Source organism: Egretta garzetta, unplaced genomic scaffold (genome assembly GCF_000687185.1).
Source record: "Egretta garzetta isolate BGI_Z169 unplaced genomic scaffold, ASM68718v1 scaffold56, whole genome shotgun sequence".
NCBI lineage: Eukaryota > Metazoa > Chordata > Aves > Pelecaniformes > Ardeidae > Egretta > Egretta garzetta.
The window spans coordinates 8313879-8331355 of record NW_009260182.1 but is presented as its reverse complement, the minus strand read 5'-3'; the positions used below and the strand labels follow the sequence as shown (position 1 = coordinate 8331355).

At 44.7% G+C, this 17477-nt stretch overlaps 1 protein-coding gene across 1 annotated transcript in view; it reads right to left on the bottom strand.

Annotated features, from left to right (window-relative positions):
• Window positions 1–17026, bottom strand: part of PKD2L1 (polycystin 2 like 1, transient receptor potential cation channel) — a 17339-nt gene extending 313 nt beyond the window's left edge. Inside the window, exons 1-15 of the mRNA XM_009641886.1 lie at window positions 16732–17026; window positions 12948–13061; window positions 11465–11592; window positions 10046–10302; window positions 8941–9165; window positions 8348–8576; window positions 7813–7983; window positions 6909–7090; window positions 4493–4613; window positions 3703–3801; window positions 2811–2932; window positions 2365–2482; window positions 1984–2120; window positions 1055–1202; window positions 8–57 (exon numbers count right to left, since the gene is read on the bottom strand). Coding sequence (XP_009640181.1) covers window positions 8–57; window positions 1055–1202; window positions 1984–2120; window positions 2365–2482; window positions 2811–2932; window positions 3703–3801; window positions 4493–4613; window positions 6909–7090; window positions 7813–7983; window positions 8348–8576; window positions 8941–9165; window positions 10046–10302; window positions 11465–11592; window positions 12948–13061; window positions 16732–17026 — 2396 coding nt within the window. The remainder of the gene's footprint in view (window positions 1–7; window positions 58–1054; window positions 1203–1983; window positions 2121–2364; window positions 2483–2810; window positions 2933–3702; window positions 3802–4492; window positions 4614–6908; window positions 7091–7812; window positions 7984–8347; window positions 8577–8940; window positions 9166–10045; window positions 10303–11464; window positions 11593–12947; window positions 13062–16731) is intronic.
• Window positions 17027–17477: the final 451 nt, after the last annotated feature.

Sequence of the window (17477 nt, the reverse complement as noted above, 5' to 3'; positions counted from 1 at the left end):
TTTCCCTAGCTGGTCTAGGCTCTGGGGGAGCAGCTCTTCCCGACTGGGTTCTTCCTCCTGTGAACCAGAAGAAAGAGTGACCTGCACTGTTAGCAAGCAACCAAGAACTCCAGCAACACTCCAGGAGAGAGACAAGATGCGCATGATACTTAAATGTCTTCCCACATTCTTCCAGAAATTAGGACAACCTGCCTGTCTACTAAAGATCTGATACACTGTTTGCTGTAATACACTGATGAACGTACATTCAAGCATTAGACCGTCATCCCTTTTCGCCCTCTACAAGAACATTCACAAAAATCCCGGGGCAAAGCAAATCTGCAAGCAAACACTCGAATAATCAGGCTCATTCACATGAGAAGTAGGATCCTCCAAACTACTCTTTCAGTTGGAGAGGGATCACAAAACTACTCTGCAAAAGAGAGGGGCTTCTTTCTGACTCAGCTAGGTCACTGTGTGCTGTTGGACTATTCTTGTTATGAAAGCCATGAAGATATGAAGCAATGTCATGGCTCCTGCATGCCTTTCTGCCTTTGACGTTGAAGCTGAAGACCCCAAATATGCTGGCTGACTGATTACAGGGCAGTCTTTGGCAAAAGTCGCAAGTCTGCAATGAGTTGCAATGGGTACACTGCTCACAATCTTCCACCTCATGTGTGATAAATATTCCACAAGCAAGATGTTAAGATCACAGTCCACAACGCTACCATGAGCCACTCTTGCTGGGAAGAACAGTATGATCTTTTTTGACATCTGAGGATAAGTAAGTGCGAAGAGACTGAAGACAAGTGAATTGCATCCCCTGCCACAGGAATGAGCTTGGCCTCAAAGGAGCTGGAAAGGGTGTTTAAGGGTACTGTGGTTAACCGGAGGGACATGAAAGCAAGAAGTTTTTTGGCACTGTGCTTGGACAGAAGAGGCTTGATCATACAAAGTACTGACCCTGCCCGGCCCTTTTTGTCTTATGTCAATCAGGACTGGGAAAGCAAAGATGATAGCAGGGGTGGTCACCTACCCTGAACCTGGTTCAAATGCATGGTGGAGGGCTACCAACCTTGCTAACATTATCCAGTGGCTTGCCCAGCAGGTCTCTCCTCATCAGCTTGTTTCTTTCCAGCACGTCTAGCTTGTTCACCACTGCATCAATCTTGGAGCCAATGCTGTTTATGGACTGTTCCAGCTGCAGCACACGTTGCAGGAGGCTGCGGAAGACATGGAGAGAATTTGCAAGCTTTTTCTTGTGATGAACAGCAGGCTTTGCAGCAGAAATCTTACAGACAATGGGCCAGACCTCAAACAGGAGCAAATGCTCCACATCAGAGAACTGACTCACACCCACGGAAGACATAACTGCCCACTACACCATGTTTTCATCTATCATCAGTGATTCTGCTGAGGGTGGATCCCAACCAGTTTGGATCACAGTATAATCCCATTATTAAATATTGCACCTGCCTCACCTTTGATACCGCCCTGTGTGGATTGCTCAGTATTTCTCAGTAGCAGAATCAGGATCTCCTGATTCTCTGTGCTGTATTTATCCCATGCTTTGGGAGAAACAACCAAGTGTTATTCTCAGACCTGGAGGATGAAGGCTAACTAGGCTATAAATCAAGGATATTTACTCCCACAGGACCTTCTGTAAAGGTATCAACTTCCCCCAGCCCAGTTACCCAGGCTACCTGCTGACCTGAAACACAACAGCGTTATCATCTGTGGCCAGCTGACAGCTGCAGAGGTTATTCAAGAGACAGAAAGCAAAATTTCTTAACCCAGTCTTTTACAGAAACAAGCAAACTACAGGACAAAAACTGTCCCAGTTCTCTCCTGACCTACTCGTTTATACATGTACAAGAAAAAAAGGGACAAGATCCTACTGACATTGCTCAGCACCAGTGTAAACAGTTACATCAGGGAAGGAAGCAGCAGGGAATCAGACCCCTCATTTACAGAGGGATTAAATTATTGCCAGCACAAACATACACTTGGAACTCTTCTTTGGAGACCCAGCTGGCCTTATTGGCATGGTTATTCCTTGCTTCCACGTAGGTCAGATTCTCATCCAGGTTGTTGTCACCATAGGATTTCCCCAAATTTTCAATCTCTGTATTCAGAGCAGCCTAGAAGATAGATAAAGAAACTCCTGCAAAGTTGGATACTAACTCTGTGTCAGCTTCACTATGAATAACACAGCTTCACAGGCAGTGATACACTCAGCTGCTCTCTGGGCAGAGTTGGAGCTGTATTTGAGTTGCCTGCCCTGTTTATACCACAAACCCAAAGACTCCTGAGGCCACTTTGGAGTGATCTCTACCAAACAGAGGGTTTCTTTCCTTGCTCTTTTTTTTTTTTTTTTTTTTTTACCCTTTTTGCCTCTAGGTCGTGCTTCATCTGCTGTTGCTCCTCTTCATCAAGGATGTGGTTGCCATCTTTGTCAAACCTGGAGAAGGCTGCTGTGATCTCATGGTCTGCATGGCCCAGTCTGCCAAAGAATAGAAAGCAAAAGCTCAAGGCACTGAATTACAGTGTTGGGCTCTAACAGTGCGGGAGCGCACCTTTTGAAATCAGCGTATTATTTCCTCCTGCCAGTGACCAACCTAAACATCCCAAACGGGAAAGAGATAGCAACACAAACTCACTTAGGACAGGAGATTAAACGTGTGAGGAAAGATGATAGCTATATTTTTTGAGTCTTACGTTGCCCACATCTGAGCTAACTGCCCTCCCAGCCTTGGAAAGCAGAGAATTTAAATTACCTGTATGACTAAGAGAAAGGGATAAGCAGGCATCCCTCAAGCTGACTCACTTACTCCTTCAAGCTGTTCTTGAAGTCTTCAAAGTCCAGTTCTTTCGTTCCATTCTGCAGTGCCTTCTGCACATCGGAAATCCGTTCCTTTTTCAGCTTCAGCCTCATGAGCGTCCGGTTGTAGCTCTGTTACCAAAGGTGCAGACGGACACGGAATCATGCAGGCAGAACAGTGAAAAACAGAGCAGAGCAGAGCAGACAATGCAATATGGGTGAGCAGATTCTAAGTAATATAGGGAGATTTTAAGCTTTCTAGAAGCAAAAATACAACACTGCCGAATGAGCCCCATCTCTAAGCCAGGGTCACACTTTCAAAGTGACACCAACATGGTAGCCAGGGTCGCCATGACAAAGTTTGCCCTCTGCTTTTCTCCTCCCGACTCTCCCTTTATCTTTATCTCCCAAATATCAGCTGTTATAATGTCTTAAATACCATTCTTTGCAGAATATTGGTTCCACAGCACAGAGTTGTGAACTTCCAGGACCTTTTCTGGCCCATGGGAAATCCAGCTGTAACCCACTAGATTTGCACCACTGCAACATGCTCAGCTTAGCAAAATAGGACCTGCCATTTATTGATCAAAGTACATTCTATCAAGGATGGAAAGATGTACGTCTAGAGACTGTCCTAGGAAGGAAAGTCTCTCAGAAACACTATCAGCATGCTCAAATAACAGGATTCCTCCAACCATTGCTTTCTCATCTTCCCATTGCCAAAGGATCTGGGAGCTTGATTTATCCCAGAAGGGAACAGTGACTCCTATGTGCACCAAGAAGGTGGATCTGGAGTTGGCAACCACTCTAGTTTTCTTTAGTAAATTCCACATAGGTCAGGGACTTCCAGAAAATGCTTCAGGATTTATCTAGAAAGTAGCACAACTTTCACTATTCATCACCTGCTTCAAGATGTCAGAGAGCTGCAGCTCATCCTTCTGGCTTGAAAGCTCCTCCTTGACTTCTGAGTAGGTGTCATTGATGATGGCCAGAAACATGTTCTAGAAAAAGGGGAAGAAAGATGAATAAGCATAAAGTGTCTTGCCTGCTCCAGCAGCTGAAGCAGCAAGAGACAGGCATAGCTGTGCGGGGCTCAGTTAAATGAGGAGCTGTTTCCACATGGGGTATCCCTTGGGCAAATTGAAGTGGGTGAAGGGAAGCAAAGGCCCCCTTCAGCCACGCAGTGCTTTCTCACTGGGGAGGAGGTCCTTGCAGTTAAAGCAGTGGCTGAAGGTACATTTGTTCCCAGCTCAAATATCATCTTTGGTAGCCTCTCCTGCAAGATCTTAGGTTACATTTGGATTCCTAGCACTGTGTATTTAACATGGTCATGATGAGCATCCCTCTGCAGCCTAGGAAGCCAGAGACTGTCCCCATGCTTTGTTCACTGTCTGCTACAGAGCAGCTGAACTGATCCCCCTGAATTCAGCTACCACATCAGTCATATTCCCAGTCAGTTTTAGTCTTCAACTTAAAGAATGTGAATATGACACTTAATTGCCCTGATCATCAAATCCCCAATTGAAATGATGTGTTCCTTGTCTACTTTGGTCTATTTGCATTGCAAAGATATTGTACCAGGACCTTCCTTTCTCTCTAAGCATTTGCTGTGCACCTAACTCAGGGATTATTGGGAGAGTGTCTCTCAAACACTGCTGTCAATACAGGGGCAAGGAGGGCTTTCTTGCTTACCAGGAGCACAAAGAACACAAAGAACACGTAGGTGACGAAGTAAATAGGCCCAAGGACCCTGTTGGCATTGTCAATGGAATTGTAGTCAAAATCACCGAGAATGATCCGAAACTGGGTGAAGCTGGAGGAAAGGAAGAGCACAAGGTCATACAAAGGCACATACATTTATCCTATCTCCTTAGGCAGTCCTGAGGTGAACCCCGAACCTGCCTGCAGCCCAGGAGGTCACAGGCACAAGCCAGAGCAGGGTCTAAGTCACTCAGTTGGACTGGTGAGTTAAAGGTACCCATAGTATTTCGGGGGTAAATGGAGCTGATCTGTTAGAGCAAGAGCTGGCTGGAAAGTAAAACATGGATTCCACACAAATTTCTGGTTGTCCAAAGTTTGTTTTGGTCTAAACAGGAGTTAAAAACAAAAACAAACCAAAACCAACCTGAATTTTCCCTTATAAAGGGCATTTGACTCCCTGAAGCCTTCTCTGGCAAGAGAGTCCATGAGACTGTGGAAGGGATGTTAGTACTGGACAGTGCTCTTCAACCTTTTGCAATTCATAGCCCCTATAATAAAGCAAGTTTAAGTCTCTTGGCCAGAATTTTGCTTATCTCAGTTATCTCTTGTAGAGCCCTTAAAGGCCAGGCCCCTGGGTGCCAGAGGTCTGTGGAACACAGGCTGAAAACCCCTGCTGCAGCAGCTATCTCCATTAATATCAGGCATTGCCTGAGCAGGCCCATGGACTGCAGAGAGGTCTGAGACCTGGAATCCTAACTCGCTTCCCCAGCACACCCTTCCGTGGGTGTTCATCCACCCTCTGGTCACCCTCCACCCTTGGGTATCTTGATAGATTATCTGTGGGACTTCTCTGGAAATTGATCCCAGGTCAAATATCATCTTTGGTAGCCTCTCCTGCAAGATGTGGGTGAAGTGAAACGACCCTTGTAAAAAAAATATTCCCCAACTCAAAAAAAAAATTAAAGGAAAAAAAGAAAAGACAGACAGAAAAGCAGACACAGACTGTGAAGCCATGCATGGGCAAAAGGACTTTGAGAGCCTGGAGCCTGAAACTCCTGTCTGAGAAATGCAAAGCTCCATTTCAGATTCCTTACATTTGGACTATTTAGGGAGCTGGGAATGTTTTCCAGATCTAAGGAAGAGGAATATGGCATTGCTTCCTCTTCTTTGGTTTAAATTGTCCCAATTCAGTGATGTTGAAATATCTCCTTCCAGTAAGAAATGATTTTTATCTCTTTTGCTTTGAAAACGTCTACTTAATCTTATTTAGACTATCATACAGCATATTTTAGAAAATTTCATGCTGAATTTGTATTAAAATTAGCATATTATATGACTACCAACTTTCAGAAATGAAGTAGAGCTTCTATCTTATCAAAATCAGATATATTTATAACATAAGTAGGAACTTTCTGAAGTTTTTATTTCAGTGTTTAAAGCTATTGTCCTGATAAGATAAATGCAATACTTCTGTTTATCCCTGTGAAAACCCTGTAGCACCAAACTGTATTACTTACAAATCTTTGTTTGATTTAAAGTGCACTATCAGATGAAAAACAAAAACGTTTTCATGCAGCTGTTGTGCAGACAGTGAAATGATGTGATCAGCAAGTGTATTTGGAAGCCGGAGAATTTAAAAAATCCAGAGCTTCTATCTGGGCCTCTTCCTTATTAAAAATAACAAAAGAAAGAAACAAACAAACAAAAAGTCCACCAACACTCTGAGCCTACCTCAAAACACTTGTTTTGAGCTATTTAGTTCTTACCACCAGAATTACAGAGAAGTTTAACCTAACTGGGCCTAAAGCCATCCGCTAGCGTATAGAAAGACAAATTTGCCAAGGTCTCGGTGACAGTCAGACCACACCATTCTACCGCCTTTATGGACCCACAGCAGGTGAGAAGGTGACAGAAGGTCCTGCAGAACAGAAACTAAATTATCAGCTGAGCAATGATGGTTTTCTGCAGAACAACGTTAAACCACTCTGCATGTTGAGGAGTACCCTGAGTGTGCCTAACAACTCCATATCAAGGGGGAGCTGTCCAGGCTTCAGCAAAATGCAACTTCTCATGAAACGCTCCCCTGAAAAGGCTGGGATTTCCATTGAATTGTAGGGCTGCAAGGAGTCCCAAAGTCTGGTAGGATCAGCTACTCATGTCCTTACTGATAAACGCCAGACAACCAGAAACCTCTCTGTAACCCTCAATCTTCTCACTGTGTTCTTTTGTCCATGAAGATGTCACAGCTGGAGGATCATGAGTGACTTACTAACCATTACAGCTTTATTACAAAGAGATACAACAGGTGTCTGATTGACGCTCAGATTTGCAGTTGGGGAGAAGTTAGAAAGCAGTTAAAATTCTTTTGATGAAATGATGGAAACAGGGTTCTGACTTACACACTTACATGCATTTAACAAAGGTACTGAAGTTTTCCACCTGTGTCCCAAAAAGGAGGTAACCCAGCTGGGCATAGGCAAAGAAGACAATGAAGAACATAATGGCAAAGCCCAGGATGTCCTTGGCGCAACGTGCCAGTGTGGAGGAGAGCTGGGTCATTGTTTTGTTAAAGCTAATATACTTGAATATCTGCAAGAAGAAAGAACAGAGAAAAAGTTAGATCAAACCATCAGCTAGGTCAGTCTCTTTCATATATGCGCATGCTTACTAAAACAAGAGGTTCACTGTAGTACCAAAGCACCAAGAAGACAGCCAGGCTAGGGGAATGGTGGCTTAGTGTTCAGGATATATGTCCCAGGTGTGCCACCATCTCCCTGTGGGATCATAAACATATGACTTTGTTCCCTGTATCAAAGGAAAATATAAAGAGGGACTGCTATAAGGACAAATGTCTTGAGGCTAACAAGGAGCCCCAAGTACAGTGTGTCTTTCCACTGTGCCAAAACGCTTTGGTTGAAATGCAAAGTCCATACCAACAGACGAGTCATTTCCAGTTATTGGGTGGCCATCATGAAAGGAAAACAAGGTTTGCCAGATTATCCCCCAAAATACTAAAATAGTAGGGGATGGACAAAATTATACTGTACTCAGCATTTTCTAAAACTACTTTTACACAACAACGTCTGAGCTCATCTCCCTGTCTGTTATCTGCAAATAACTGGCCTCAGAATGCAGGGTGAAAAGTTGTCTGGAGTTACTGCAAAACAGAGCATACAACTGAGGAAAAACCTTCTCTGTTATATAGCTGTTAACCTCATTCACTCAGAGGGATGGAAGAGTCAACCCCCAAGCAATCTAGAGGAAGAGGTCTGAGACTGGAGGCCTGGCACCTCCCAGACCCTCTACAATACCTTGATCCAGGCAAAGAATAAGTTGACGGCATTCATATTGTTGTACTGTGTCTGCCAGAACGCCAGGAACTCGAAGTCCGCGTAGGTGTCGGGGTGTTTCAGCAACTCTCCCAACAGTCTGTTCACCTCAATGGTGCGAAAGATGTGAAACCCAATAGCGATGATGGAGAGCTGCAAGCAGAAGAGTTTTCAGTGACCCCTGTGCCTATGCTTTCTGCAGAAACTAAAGTGTCACAGAATTCTTTGCTATCATACTTCACAACTGCAGTCTACCGGTGGAGGATGAAAATAAGGTCTTAATGCAATGAATGATGCCCTGACTTCACGGTCTCTCAAGCATCTCTAAGGAAAGAATTTCCTCCTAACAGCTGATAGAAGACCATGTGTCCATTTAATCTGCTTGTTCATTTTGCTCTTGGAGCACAGCATGTGCCAGCTTGTCTTACCTAGACAAGTTTCCCCATTCCTTCATTTATTTTGGCTCTTATACCTCTCTGCCATTACTCTCCCCCAAAAAGCATGTAAGTATCCTCACCAGAATGACGACCACATCCAGGATGTTCCAGATGCTGGTGAAGTACTGAAGCTTGTGGATACGCAGCTCCAAAATCTCCTCCACCGCATAGTAGAAGATGAAGACACAGAAGACAATTTCACAGGCAACAATGAAGAAGTCCCATGCACTGACATACCGTATGAGCTTGACTGTCCGGATTTGCCAGGAGGGAATGGCACCACCAGTGGCTGGAAACTCAACCACTAACCTTGAAGGGGACAAGAAAATTCTGATAATTATAAACAGAGGGAGGGAGGCTTTTAGATAATTTTGAGAGGCATCAAACCTGAGCGTGATCTATCCAACAAACCATGAGTGGAAGAGTTGCGCATATGTTTATACAGCCTTATCTCTACTGCTTCACTGCCTGTGATAGGAAAGGGTGAAAGGTGAAGAGAAGTGTGACCGGTTGTGTCAGGAAGACCAAGACTTCTTACTAATCTATGCAACATCTACTGACACCACTCAGTCCTACCCCCTGGTGGACTATATTAAAATCTTTGGATTTTAAGAAACTGTGGCATTGAGGAAGAAGCAAGAGGGAGAAGAATATTCAGTGTGACCCTGCTTACCTCAGAACGCAGAACAGATTGATATTTGCGTTGTACACAGAGAAATCAATGAAGACAACTCGCGTCCCCCGATCCAGCCACAACTTCTCCTTCAAGACTTGCAAGGCTTCAGCACTCTCTTCTCTGGTCAACTTGAGATCTATGTAGTATCCTCCCCCACTGTAACTGGTTAGCCTTCCCCAGTGAGATGAGCCACCCAGCTCCTCCTCAGAATGGTACCTCCACCTGCAACAGACAAGCCATAAGCAAAGGCATCACAATCTCAGACTTTGATGTGACCTTGTAACCAGGAGAAATTAGGCCATATCTTCAAGGGACAGAGCAGTTTTTAATTAAAGAGTTGGCACTTAATTCCTACTTCAGGTCTGAGCCTACATCAGTTCTTCATTACTGACAGATTTCTGATCTAGTGCTTCCAGCAGTGACACAACACAACTTACGATACTAGGGAAGGAAAATTCTGCAGGTTCATTGGCCATGCCACAGTCTTGTTTGCATGGAGGTTACTCCCAGGATCTGCTGCATTGCCTTCTACCATGGTGCACACAACCCTCTGTTTAGAACACACTTGCACTCTCATTTTCTTATGAACAATAGTTTCTCGTTCACAGACCAAGATACATGAAGCGAGCAAAGAGTTATTAAACTGCAGCTACCTCACATTATTATAGAGAAATAGGTTTTCAAGATGAAAGAGATACTCTCCCTTCTCTCTGGCTCCTGAAATCTAGGAGACAAGCAGACAGCATCATCCATTTGATAGATCTGGTCCCGAAGGTCTCTATTTATCTTCACCCTCTTAAAAACAGACAACAATCTCTACCTATTTCTCCACTGGATTTTTCAAGGCTTTCCCAACAGGTCCCATTCTGCCACTCATTTTGTTGTGCTTTTCCCCAGAGAGACACTTGGCCTTATTGATAGACAAAAAGGACTTGCAGCTGCTGACTGCAAGGGGAATTCCAGCCTTATATGAAAAGCTCAACCCTGGCATCGTGTGGCTCAGCAGATCTTATTTTAACTAGAAGAGACTAATTTGGGACAACTAAAAAAAAAAATAATAAAAAAAATCACAGATTTCCTGAACAGCAGATGATGTCCTTACGCCGTTCCATTGATGAGTCCAAAGGAGACCCTTTCCTCCTTGTCTTCTGAGTACACATCATAGCAGCCCGAGATTTCCTCCTTGAAGTCATCATGGACCACACAGGAATTGTTCTTCACCTTCAGTTGTCGCATGCGTGGGACACCCAGCAGCAGGTTCTCGTAATAGATGTATGACTGGGTGCCATGCGCTGCCAGCGACTCATTGTTGTACCACTTTGTCCAGTAAAGATTATCCAGAAGGGGCCCTTGTGCATACTGCAAGAGAGAGAGAGGAGAACAACTTCTTCATAGCCCACATATCAGAGGAATTTTCTTGGCCTAGGCTTGAGATAGTAAGACCAGACCCCACCCACCTCTACACCCCAAGATGGCAAGTAGTAGAAGCTTGTGTTGGATATATGCTAAGGAGGGTAAAGACCAGGGCTGGTGGAGCCATGGGGTGGAGGAGGGATGCTGGAAGCAGGGTCATCCTCAGCTTCTCACAGGCCTGCACCTTCTTGGGTTAGTGAAGAGCCAAAGGCCCTGCAAGCCTCTTTGTCCCTTCCACTCCAGTGAGCACAAGTCTCAAGGAATTGTCCTGGCATGAGGTGTAAATTATGGAAAGGGGGTGTGCCAGTGCCCTGGAAACAGTGCAGGGGGAAACAATAGTGCCATAGTTCATTTTACGTTTTTAATACAGCAGGAAAGGACAAAGCTAACTGACAAACAATTTTTGGCTGACTGACAGAGATAAGTGGTTGCAATATCTCAACAACATTCACTGTGGCTCACATTATTCCTTCACTAGTTCTTTGACAGAAAGATGTCAGACTGTAGACATCTTTTCTCCTCTTTATTCTCTTTGATGAAAGTCAGTGCAAAATTTAATCCAGCTTCTTCATAAAGAATCCATAGATCAGATCAGACCAGCCCAGGCATGAATTACAGGCAGGTTAAGTACGCTGTTCCCACAATTGCCCATGAAAATGGACATAGGTTTGTTACTAGGACACCAGCATGAAGATATTGGGCTGCAGGATTCAAAGCCATTGCTATCACAGGAAAACCTGGAGTAAGTCGCTCGGCCTCTCTGGGCTGGTATGCCCTATCTGTGCAATGAGCATCATATCGCAGCAATTTCTTTTTGCTATGTCCTGCCTGTCCAGCTGGGAAGTTTCTGGGGAATGGACTCTGCTGGGCACACACAACACTTAGCCTAGCCAGTATTCTGGCCACAGTGCTCAGAGGGATAAATTAGATTTAAAATCAGTGGATATTTTGCATGCAAATGATATTGTAAGTATTGCTAGTAGCTGGGAAAGGCTTGTGGCAGCAAAATGCCTTGCTGAAAGCACTATAGCACATTCAGAGGGAACTAAATATCCCAGCCTAGCTGAGATTTCCAGGGCTCCACATGCCAGGCCAGACTTGTACTCACCACCCAGAAGTCAGCCATGCTGCCAATGGACTGGAAGGAGACACGGCCATCCGTAGAGGTCTGCAGGAAGAGCTCAGACATCACTTTGGTGTAGTAATAGGCATTGGAACTTGTCATCCCATATGTCACTAAGAGAAGAGACAAGAGGAGGGTCCTCCCTTATACCTGAATATTGGAGCCTGACATAAATGTATGTTTATATTCACTTTCTGTGTAACCTACACTATCACAGGTAAGCTGAGCAAGGCATGAGAGAAGAAACCTTGGGAACTCTAATCGTATTGTTTTCTGCTTTCTTAGGGATTTACAAACTTATCTGTTGCATGTTTCAGAATTTAAACTGTCAGACTGACAGACTATAAGAGTTTAAAAGCCAGAGAAGTCTATTGGATGATGCAACTGAACATCCCGGGTAACAATTTTTTTTCCTCAGACAGGATTTCTGAGAGAATTTTTCTCTCAGAACAAAGTCCATAATCTGTATTTTGAAGTTCTGATCTGAATCCATAAAGATATAGACACCATTGCATTCTCCCAAGTGGAAAGCTCCAGTTACGTTCTCATCTACCATGAAACCTCAAACAGGAGCAAGCTCTAACTTCCCTGAACATGTTGCTTCAACTCTCCAGTGCTCCCTCCTGCAGAAAAGCATCCATCACAGTGGTCACTAAGAACATGTCCCACTGTTGAAAGGGCACCATGAAAACAAAGCAGCTGACATTCCAGACACCACCACCACCACTTCTGGATGAGTCAGTGTGCGACCACATGTACATCTGCGTCTGTATCTTTGTTCTTTAGGAAGAGTGGCTGAAGCGCTGTCTCCCTGGGCCAGTCTGATAGTAACTCAGGTTGGTATTGTCCGTCTGTCTCTCCTGCCGTAAGGTCTATGAAATATCATCCTCTTCACTGTCGCATGCCACAGGTGCTCATTTGTGATAATCAATTAACCTTCCCAAAAAACAAACAGCCATTGTTCTACCCACACAAAGCCCATTAGCATTCAGCACAGGGACGCATTAAATCCACCCAAGAACAACAGCGTGAGCTGCCATCTGCTTTATCACCTCAGCCACCCCACCAGTCCTGGAGGGGAAAAATATCTCTGAACCCTGTGTCTTTGATCCCAGGAAGTTTCTAGAGCCGCTCTCTGGGGTTTGAACATTCGCTGTGAAACTAAGACAAGACCCCAGGCAGATTTTCCCAGGACTGTGGAGTCGATGGCTGGAACTGATAACATGGATCAGAAAATAATGCTTAAACTTAATCAATATCAGTTAGGTCTAGAGCAATAGTCAGTCATTTTACTTGTGTGTGCAGCAGCTATTCTGTAAGTTAATGGCACACCTGCTTGCTGCAGTGAGTGCATGTACAATAAATTTAACACCTACAACAAAGTGAGGAAGTTTAATAATAAAACCTCACATTATTCCCCTCATGCTGCACATGGGAAAGACACCTATGAGTTGTGACAGCTACTTACATAGACAGATGTCCACCAAGAACACAATGTAGACTAGCAGCTCTCGCAGTGTGGTCTTCACATAAAGCTCTCTGTTTTCAGCTGTGTTCTCAGTCAGTGTAGTGCCCCACAGACCTGTTGAGTGTAAGGAAGAAATTGGAGAGTTTTGATGGCCATTCTCAAAGGCCACGTCAGGAATTGAAGTCCCGTTCCCAAAGAACACTCTTGGGAGTTGGATTTTTGTCACTTTTCAAAGCAAAACCAATTTTCTTTTCAAAACTTGACTAAGAGCTGTAAACATGTGTTAAATAACCCTTAAAAAGAACCATTCCAATGTGAACAAAAGATTTAGGGCTGACCAAAATGGAAATATATTGGCTTTCTTATTGTGCTAAATGACTTTCCAGTTTTCTGCTTGAGTTCAACATGGACTGATCTTTTCCTGCCCGTTTTTTCAGCTTACTCTTTGCAGAAATTCAGTCTTTGTGACAAGTACTCTTGAAAACACAAAATTTCATCTCAGTCATCCATGTGCCAACAGCTGACCTTCTGATAGGACTTCCATAGCAGAACTATAAGATGTTAGTCTCACAACTGTTAGTCCTTTTAGTGTATATTGAACCATCAGACCCCAAATATTTGTCCCTTGCTTTTCCAAAAACTTTTACAGATTTCTTGTAGGTCATAAGACTCAATCAAATAACCCAACTCAATATTTTCAGCATAAAATTTAGAGACAAATTACCTTCAGGGCGTCTATCAGTGGAGCTCTGCTGACTGCAATGCAGACATGCCAATTGCACCAGGTAGCAATCGGATTTCTTCACATAGTGAAAGCAACTCATTAAACATCAGTGGGGTTGATCAAAAAGAGAGAAACACTTCCTTTAAAAGGAGCCTTGTTATTTTGGGTTTGATGAACTGCCTCACACCATTAGTGTATTTGTTTGTTCTTGCTGTAATGGCTTTCTTTTGTGATTTCTGAAATGCTCCTGAAGTTAAAGGCATAAGAACTTCCACTTGAAAGCCTAGCAATGGAAGCCATGTCAATAATACCCATAGCCTTGCTGCTTTCTGCAGCTCCTAGGGAGTTCAGCCCTGATGCCCGTCCCCAGTAGGACGCCATCATCATCTTCCTGCATGCCAAGATCAAAGCTGATCAAAGACCGAACATTTGAAGTCATCTCTGGCAGAGGACAAAGGGCTTTTTTCTTTGGAGGAAGCAAAATGGTATAGTGGTCTGTGTGCATTTACTCGGGTCCTTTCAATAGCTCTTTGGCACCTCAACAGATTAGAGAGCTTTTTGCACCTTCAGCTACCGCAGTGCCTGTTGTGGCATCCACCCTCACTTCTGGACAGACAAACCAGTAGCCTGTTCTGGACATGCCAGACCAGCAACAGAAATGAGAGCCTGGAGAAGATCCGAATTAACTCAAATTCAGGAGAGAATAGCATGCAATCTACAGGAATCTCCACAATGGAGAAAAACAGGGGGAACAACCACCCATCTGTTCAGGCCACTTTTAAATGACCCTCATCATCTCCAGATATGACTACACCACACTCTTTGAACAAGTCTATTTGTTTTTCCATGAGGCAGGGAACCCCTACTATCCACATGTTGAGAACAGAGGCACAGACTTTCTTTGCTTTTAGAGTACTTGGGAACACCTAAATTCAGGGACACTCAAATACCCTTGAAAACTTGGTTCAGAGACTTGCCCAGAATTATACCTGGAGGACCATGAGACTGGCGCAGTACCCTTTCAGACTGCATTCAGTAATTATAAAACTGTATCAGCTGAGGTTTGGTTTCAGCTGTGTATTTAGGAAACATGCCATGAAATTATACCACCTCATACATAAAGCATGTGTCTCCCTTGGGGATGCAGCTGGTTTGGACATGGCATTTGGAGTAGAAGGATACTCAAGACTAGAAGACATCCAGGCTTCCTTACGGCATCTTGCATGACCCTCCAGCACTCACAAGGCAGAGCAAAAAAAAAAAACCTCAGAATCTAGAAAACAGGCAATCAATGAAATTTGTTTGTAATTCTTGTCTTCCTGCTAGTAACAAGTTACTGGTAAGAATCTACATTATCTTCTGAGGCTGCTTTTAAAACAGACTTGTGACCCAGGTGAGCAACTAGTTCACAGCCTCAGGTACAGCCTTCCAAAGGTAGTGGGTAGCTGGGTGCCACCCAGAAACCCAGCAAAGTCTGTCTGTAGGCTGGCCATGAACAGCTGAGGTGGCAGGAGGCAGGCAGGAACCAGAGGACCCAGAGCTGCTTGGACACAGTTTCAAGAGGAACAGTCCTGAGCAGTGGCACTAGGAGCAGCAGCTACTCACTGGTCATCCAGCCCAGTAGCTGGTGAGGACAAGAAAAGAACTCAATAAGCCAACTACGACCAGTGCCCCCAAAGAGCTATGGACACACAATCCCGAGGAATGTTTTTAAAAAAAAAAAAATCCACAAACTGTCCTTGGCTAAGCAACTTATCTTTACTACCTCCATTTTCCATGTGAGACACTAATGTGATTAAATGGAAGGGGAGGGCAGCAGGAGAACCACAAATATTTGGAGAGGCAATGAAAAATAATGAGCACATAGTAAAGATGCACAGGAAGGATGCAAATTCTTCAAGAAGTCCCCACCTCTGTGAGGCAGGTAGAGGCCTTTCTTCTACCTGCAGTGGCCTTTGGATCTCATCTTCCCAGCTCTGGCCAGTCCTACAGCCCTATTTACCACCCTGGCTAGCAGGACACACTGCTGTAACAGTCACAGAGAAGGGAATGCTGTAGTGTGCTAATAGGTATTTTCATTTGCATGCTCCAGTTTCAACCCCGCATCTCACAAATGGAATTTTGATGTTAAAGTATGGATTTGTTTTTCCTTTAAGCCTCAAACAATGCCTGGAAGAAAGGATATCAGAATAAAACAGGTAAAAGATACACTGCCTCTGAGAAATCTGAAATTACCCACCAAGCCCACACAGCACTGCTTCTTGGTCAGGAGAAACCTCTAAAGCCTCAGCTCTGGCTTCCATGTGAATTAATAGTGTTAGACCACAACTTCAATGACAAGCAAGGAAGAATTGATCATAGAGGGGCTGGGCAATTCAGGACCAGGCTACACCGTTACGCACTCACAGGTGCTGTTAGAGGGTACAGATCTGAGAAAGGTTCTGGCAAGAGCAGGAAGCAGAGCTCCTGGTGTTGCTTTTCCTCTAAGTCAGGAAGAAAGACGTGTTGGCAAGAAAATAATAGTTTTCCCTGAGAAATAGTTTATTGCTTTTTATTCACTGTTTTTGCAGCATTAGGACTTTATGCCTTCTATAAGAAACTGTTCAACAAATGCCCTTGCCCAGGGATGTATCCTTACAGGGGACCTAACTTGCTCCCAGTTTCTGATTGCCTCTGAATAAGCCTACATAATATTTCATTCCCCTTCATCTTTTAAACTGAAAACTAGCACCTCTTTCTTTCAGCTGTCTTCAAGCAAAGCCTTGTCTGACACATTCCTATTATCATCTGCATTTCAGTCCTGTCTGTACCTCCTGCCTTGTAGCAAAGGTAACAGGACGGACCCTGGAGCTACAGCAAGGGATGTGGAATGAGGATGCTCCCTCTGGGTCAGCCGAAGATGATCTCTGGGGTAATGCCAGTCTGTGTTGAGCAGGTTCCTGGGCTACACAGATACTATGGGGTTTCTACCTTTTGCATCCCCACACTCACACACACCCCCATACCATTTTTCTTCCCAAGAGCTAGTAAATCCTCTCTAGCGAGATACCAGAGCTTTACCTCGGATGCCTCTGAAGATGTAGAAACAGCACTTGAGGAAAGGACTTGTCTTCCCATTCACAGCTTTGCTCTGCTTTTCCTGGTAGGGCAGCGGATCCCCCACCTCTGCAAAGTTCTCATAGGGGTTCTCCAGGATGGACTTGGGGTTGTAGATGGCTCGAATCTTCAAGGAGGTAGAAGGAGAGCCATTGTAAACAGGATTATCCCAAGCTTTCTTCCCCACTGCCTCCAGTTCATGCTCCTCTGAGGCTCGAAAGTGGCTCTCAGCTCTGTTGTTTAGGTGAGATGAGCTCATGGCTAGTCACTGCCAGCAGAAACACTTTTTAGCTGGAATTGAGAGGACTGCTTGCCCAGACTGGAGCTGTAAGCTAGCAGAGAGAGAATCAGTCAACACCGAAAGGCTTGTCTACCTCAGCAACCCAGGAGAGGGCTTCCTACAGCCAGCACACAGCCGCTCTCGCTTTTATGCCGGCTCAGCCGGTGACACCTATCAGAGGGGTGGCACTACCGTTGTTAGCAGCCACCACCAGCCCTGTTATCCCAGCGGTCCTGGGATCATCGACACGTCCAGCAGCCCTTCTGCTTCCCAAGGGAGATAACGGGTGCAGACGCCGTCGCGGGAAGAGGAGGCTGCTAGGAGACGGCCCCTGAGTTGGGGAGACGGGGGGCAAGAGGAGGAGGCGGCGGGGATTCAGTCGGACCCCCAGGCTGCCCGCAGCCCGGGTCAGTTCCAGCCGAAGCTCCGG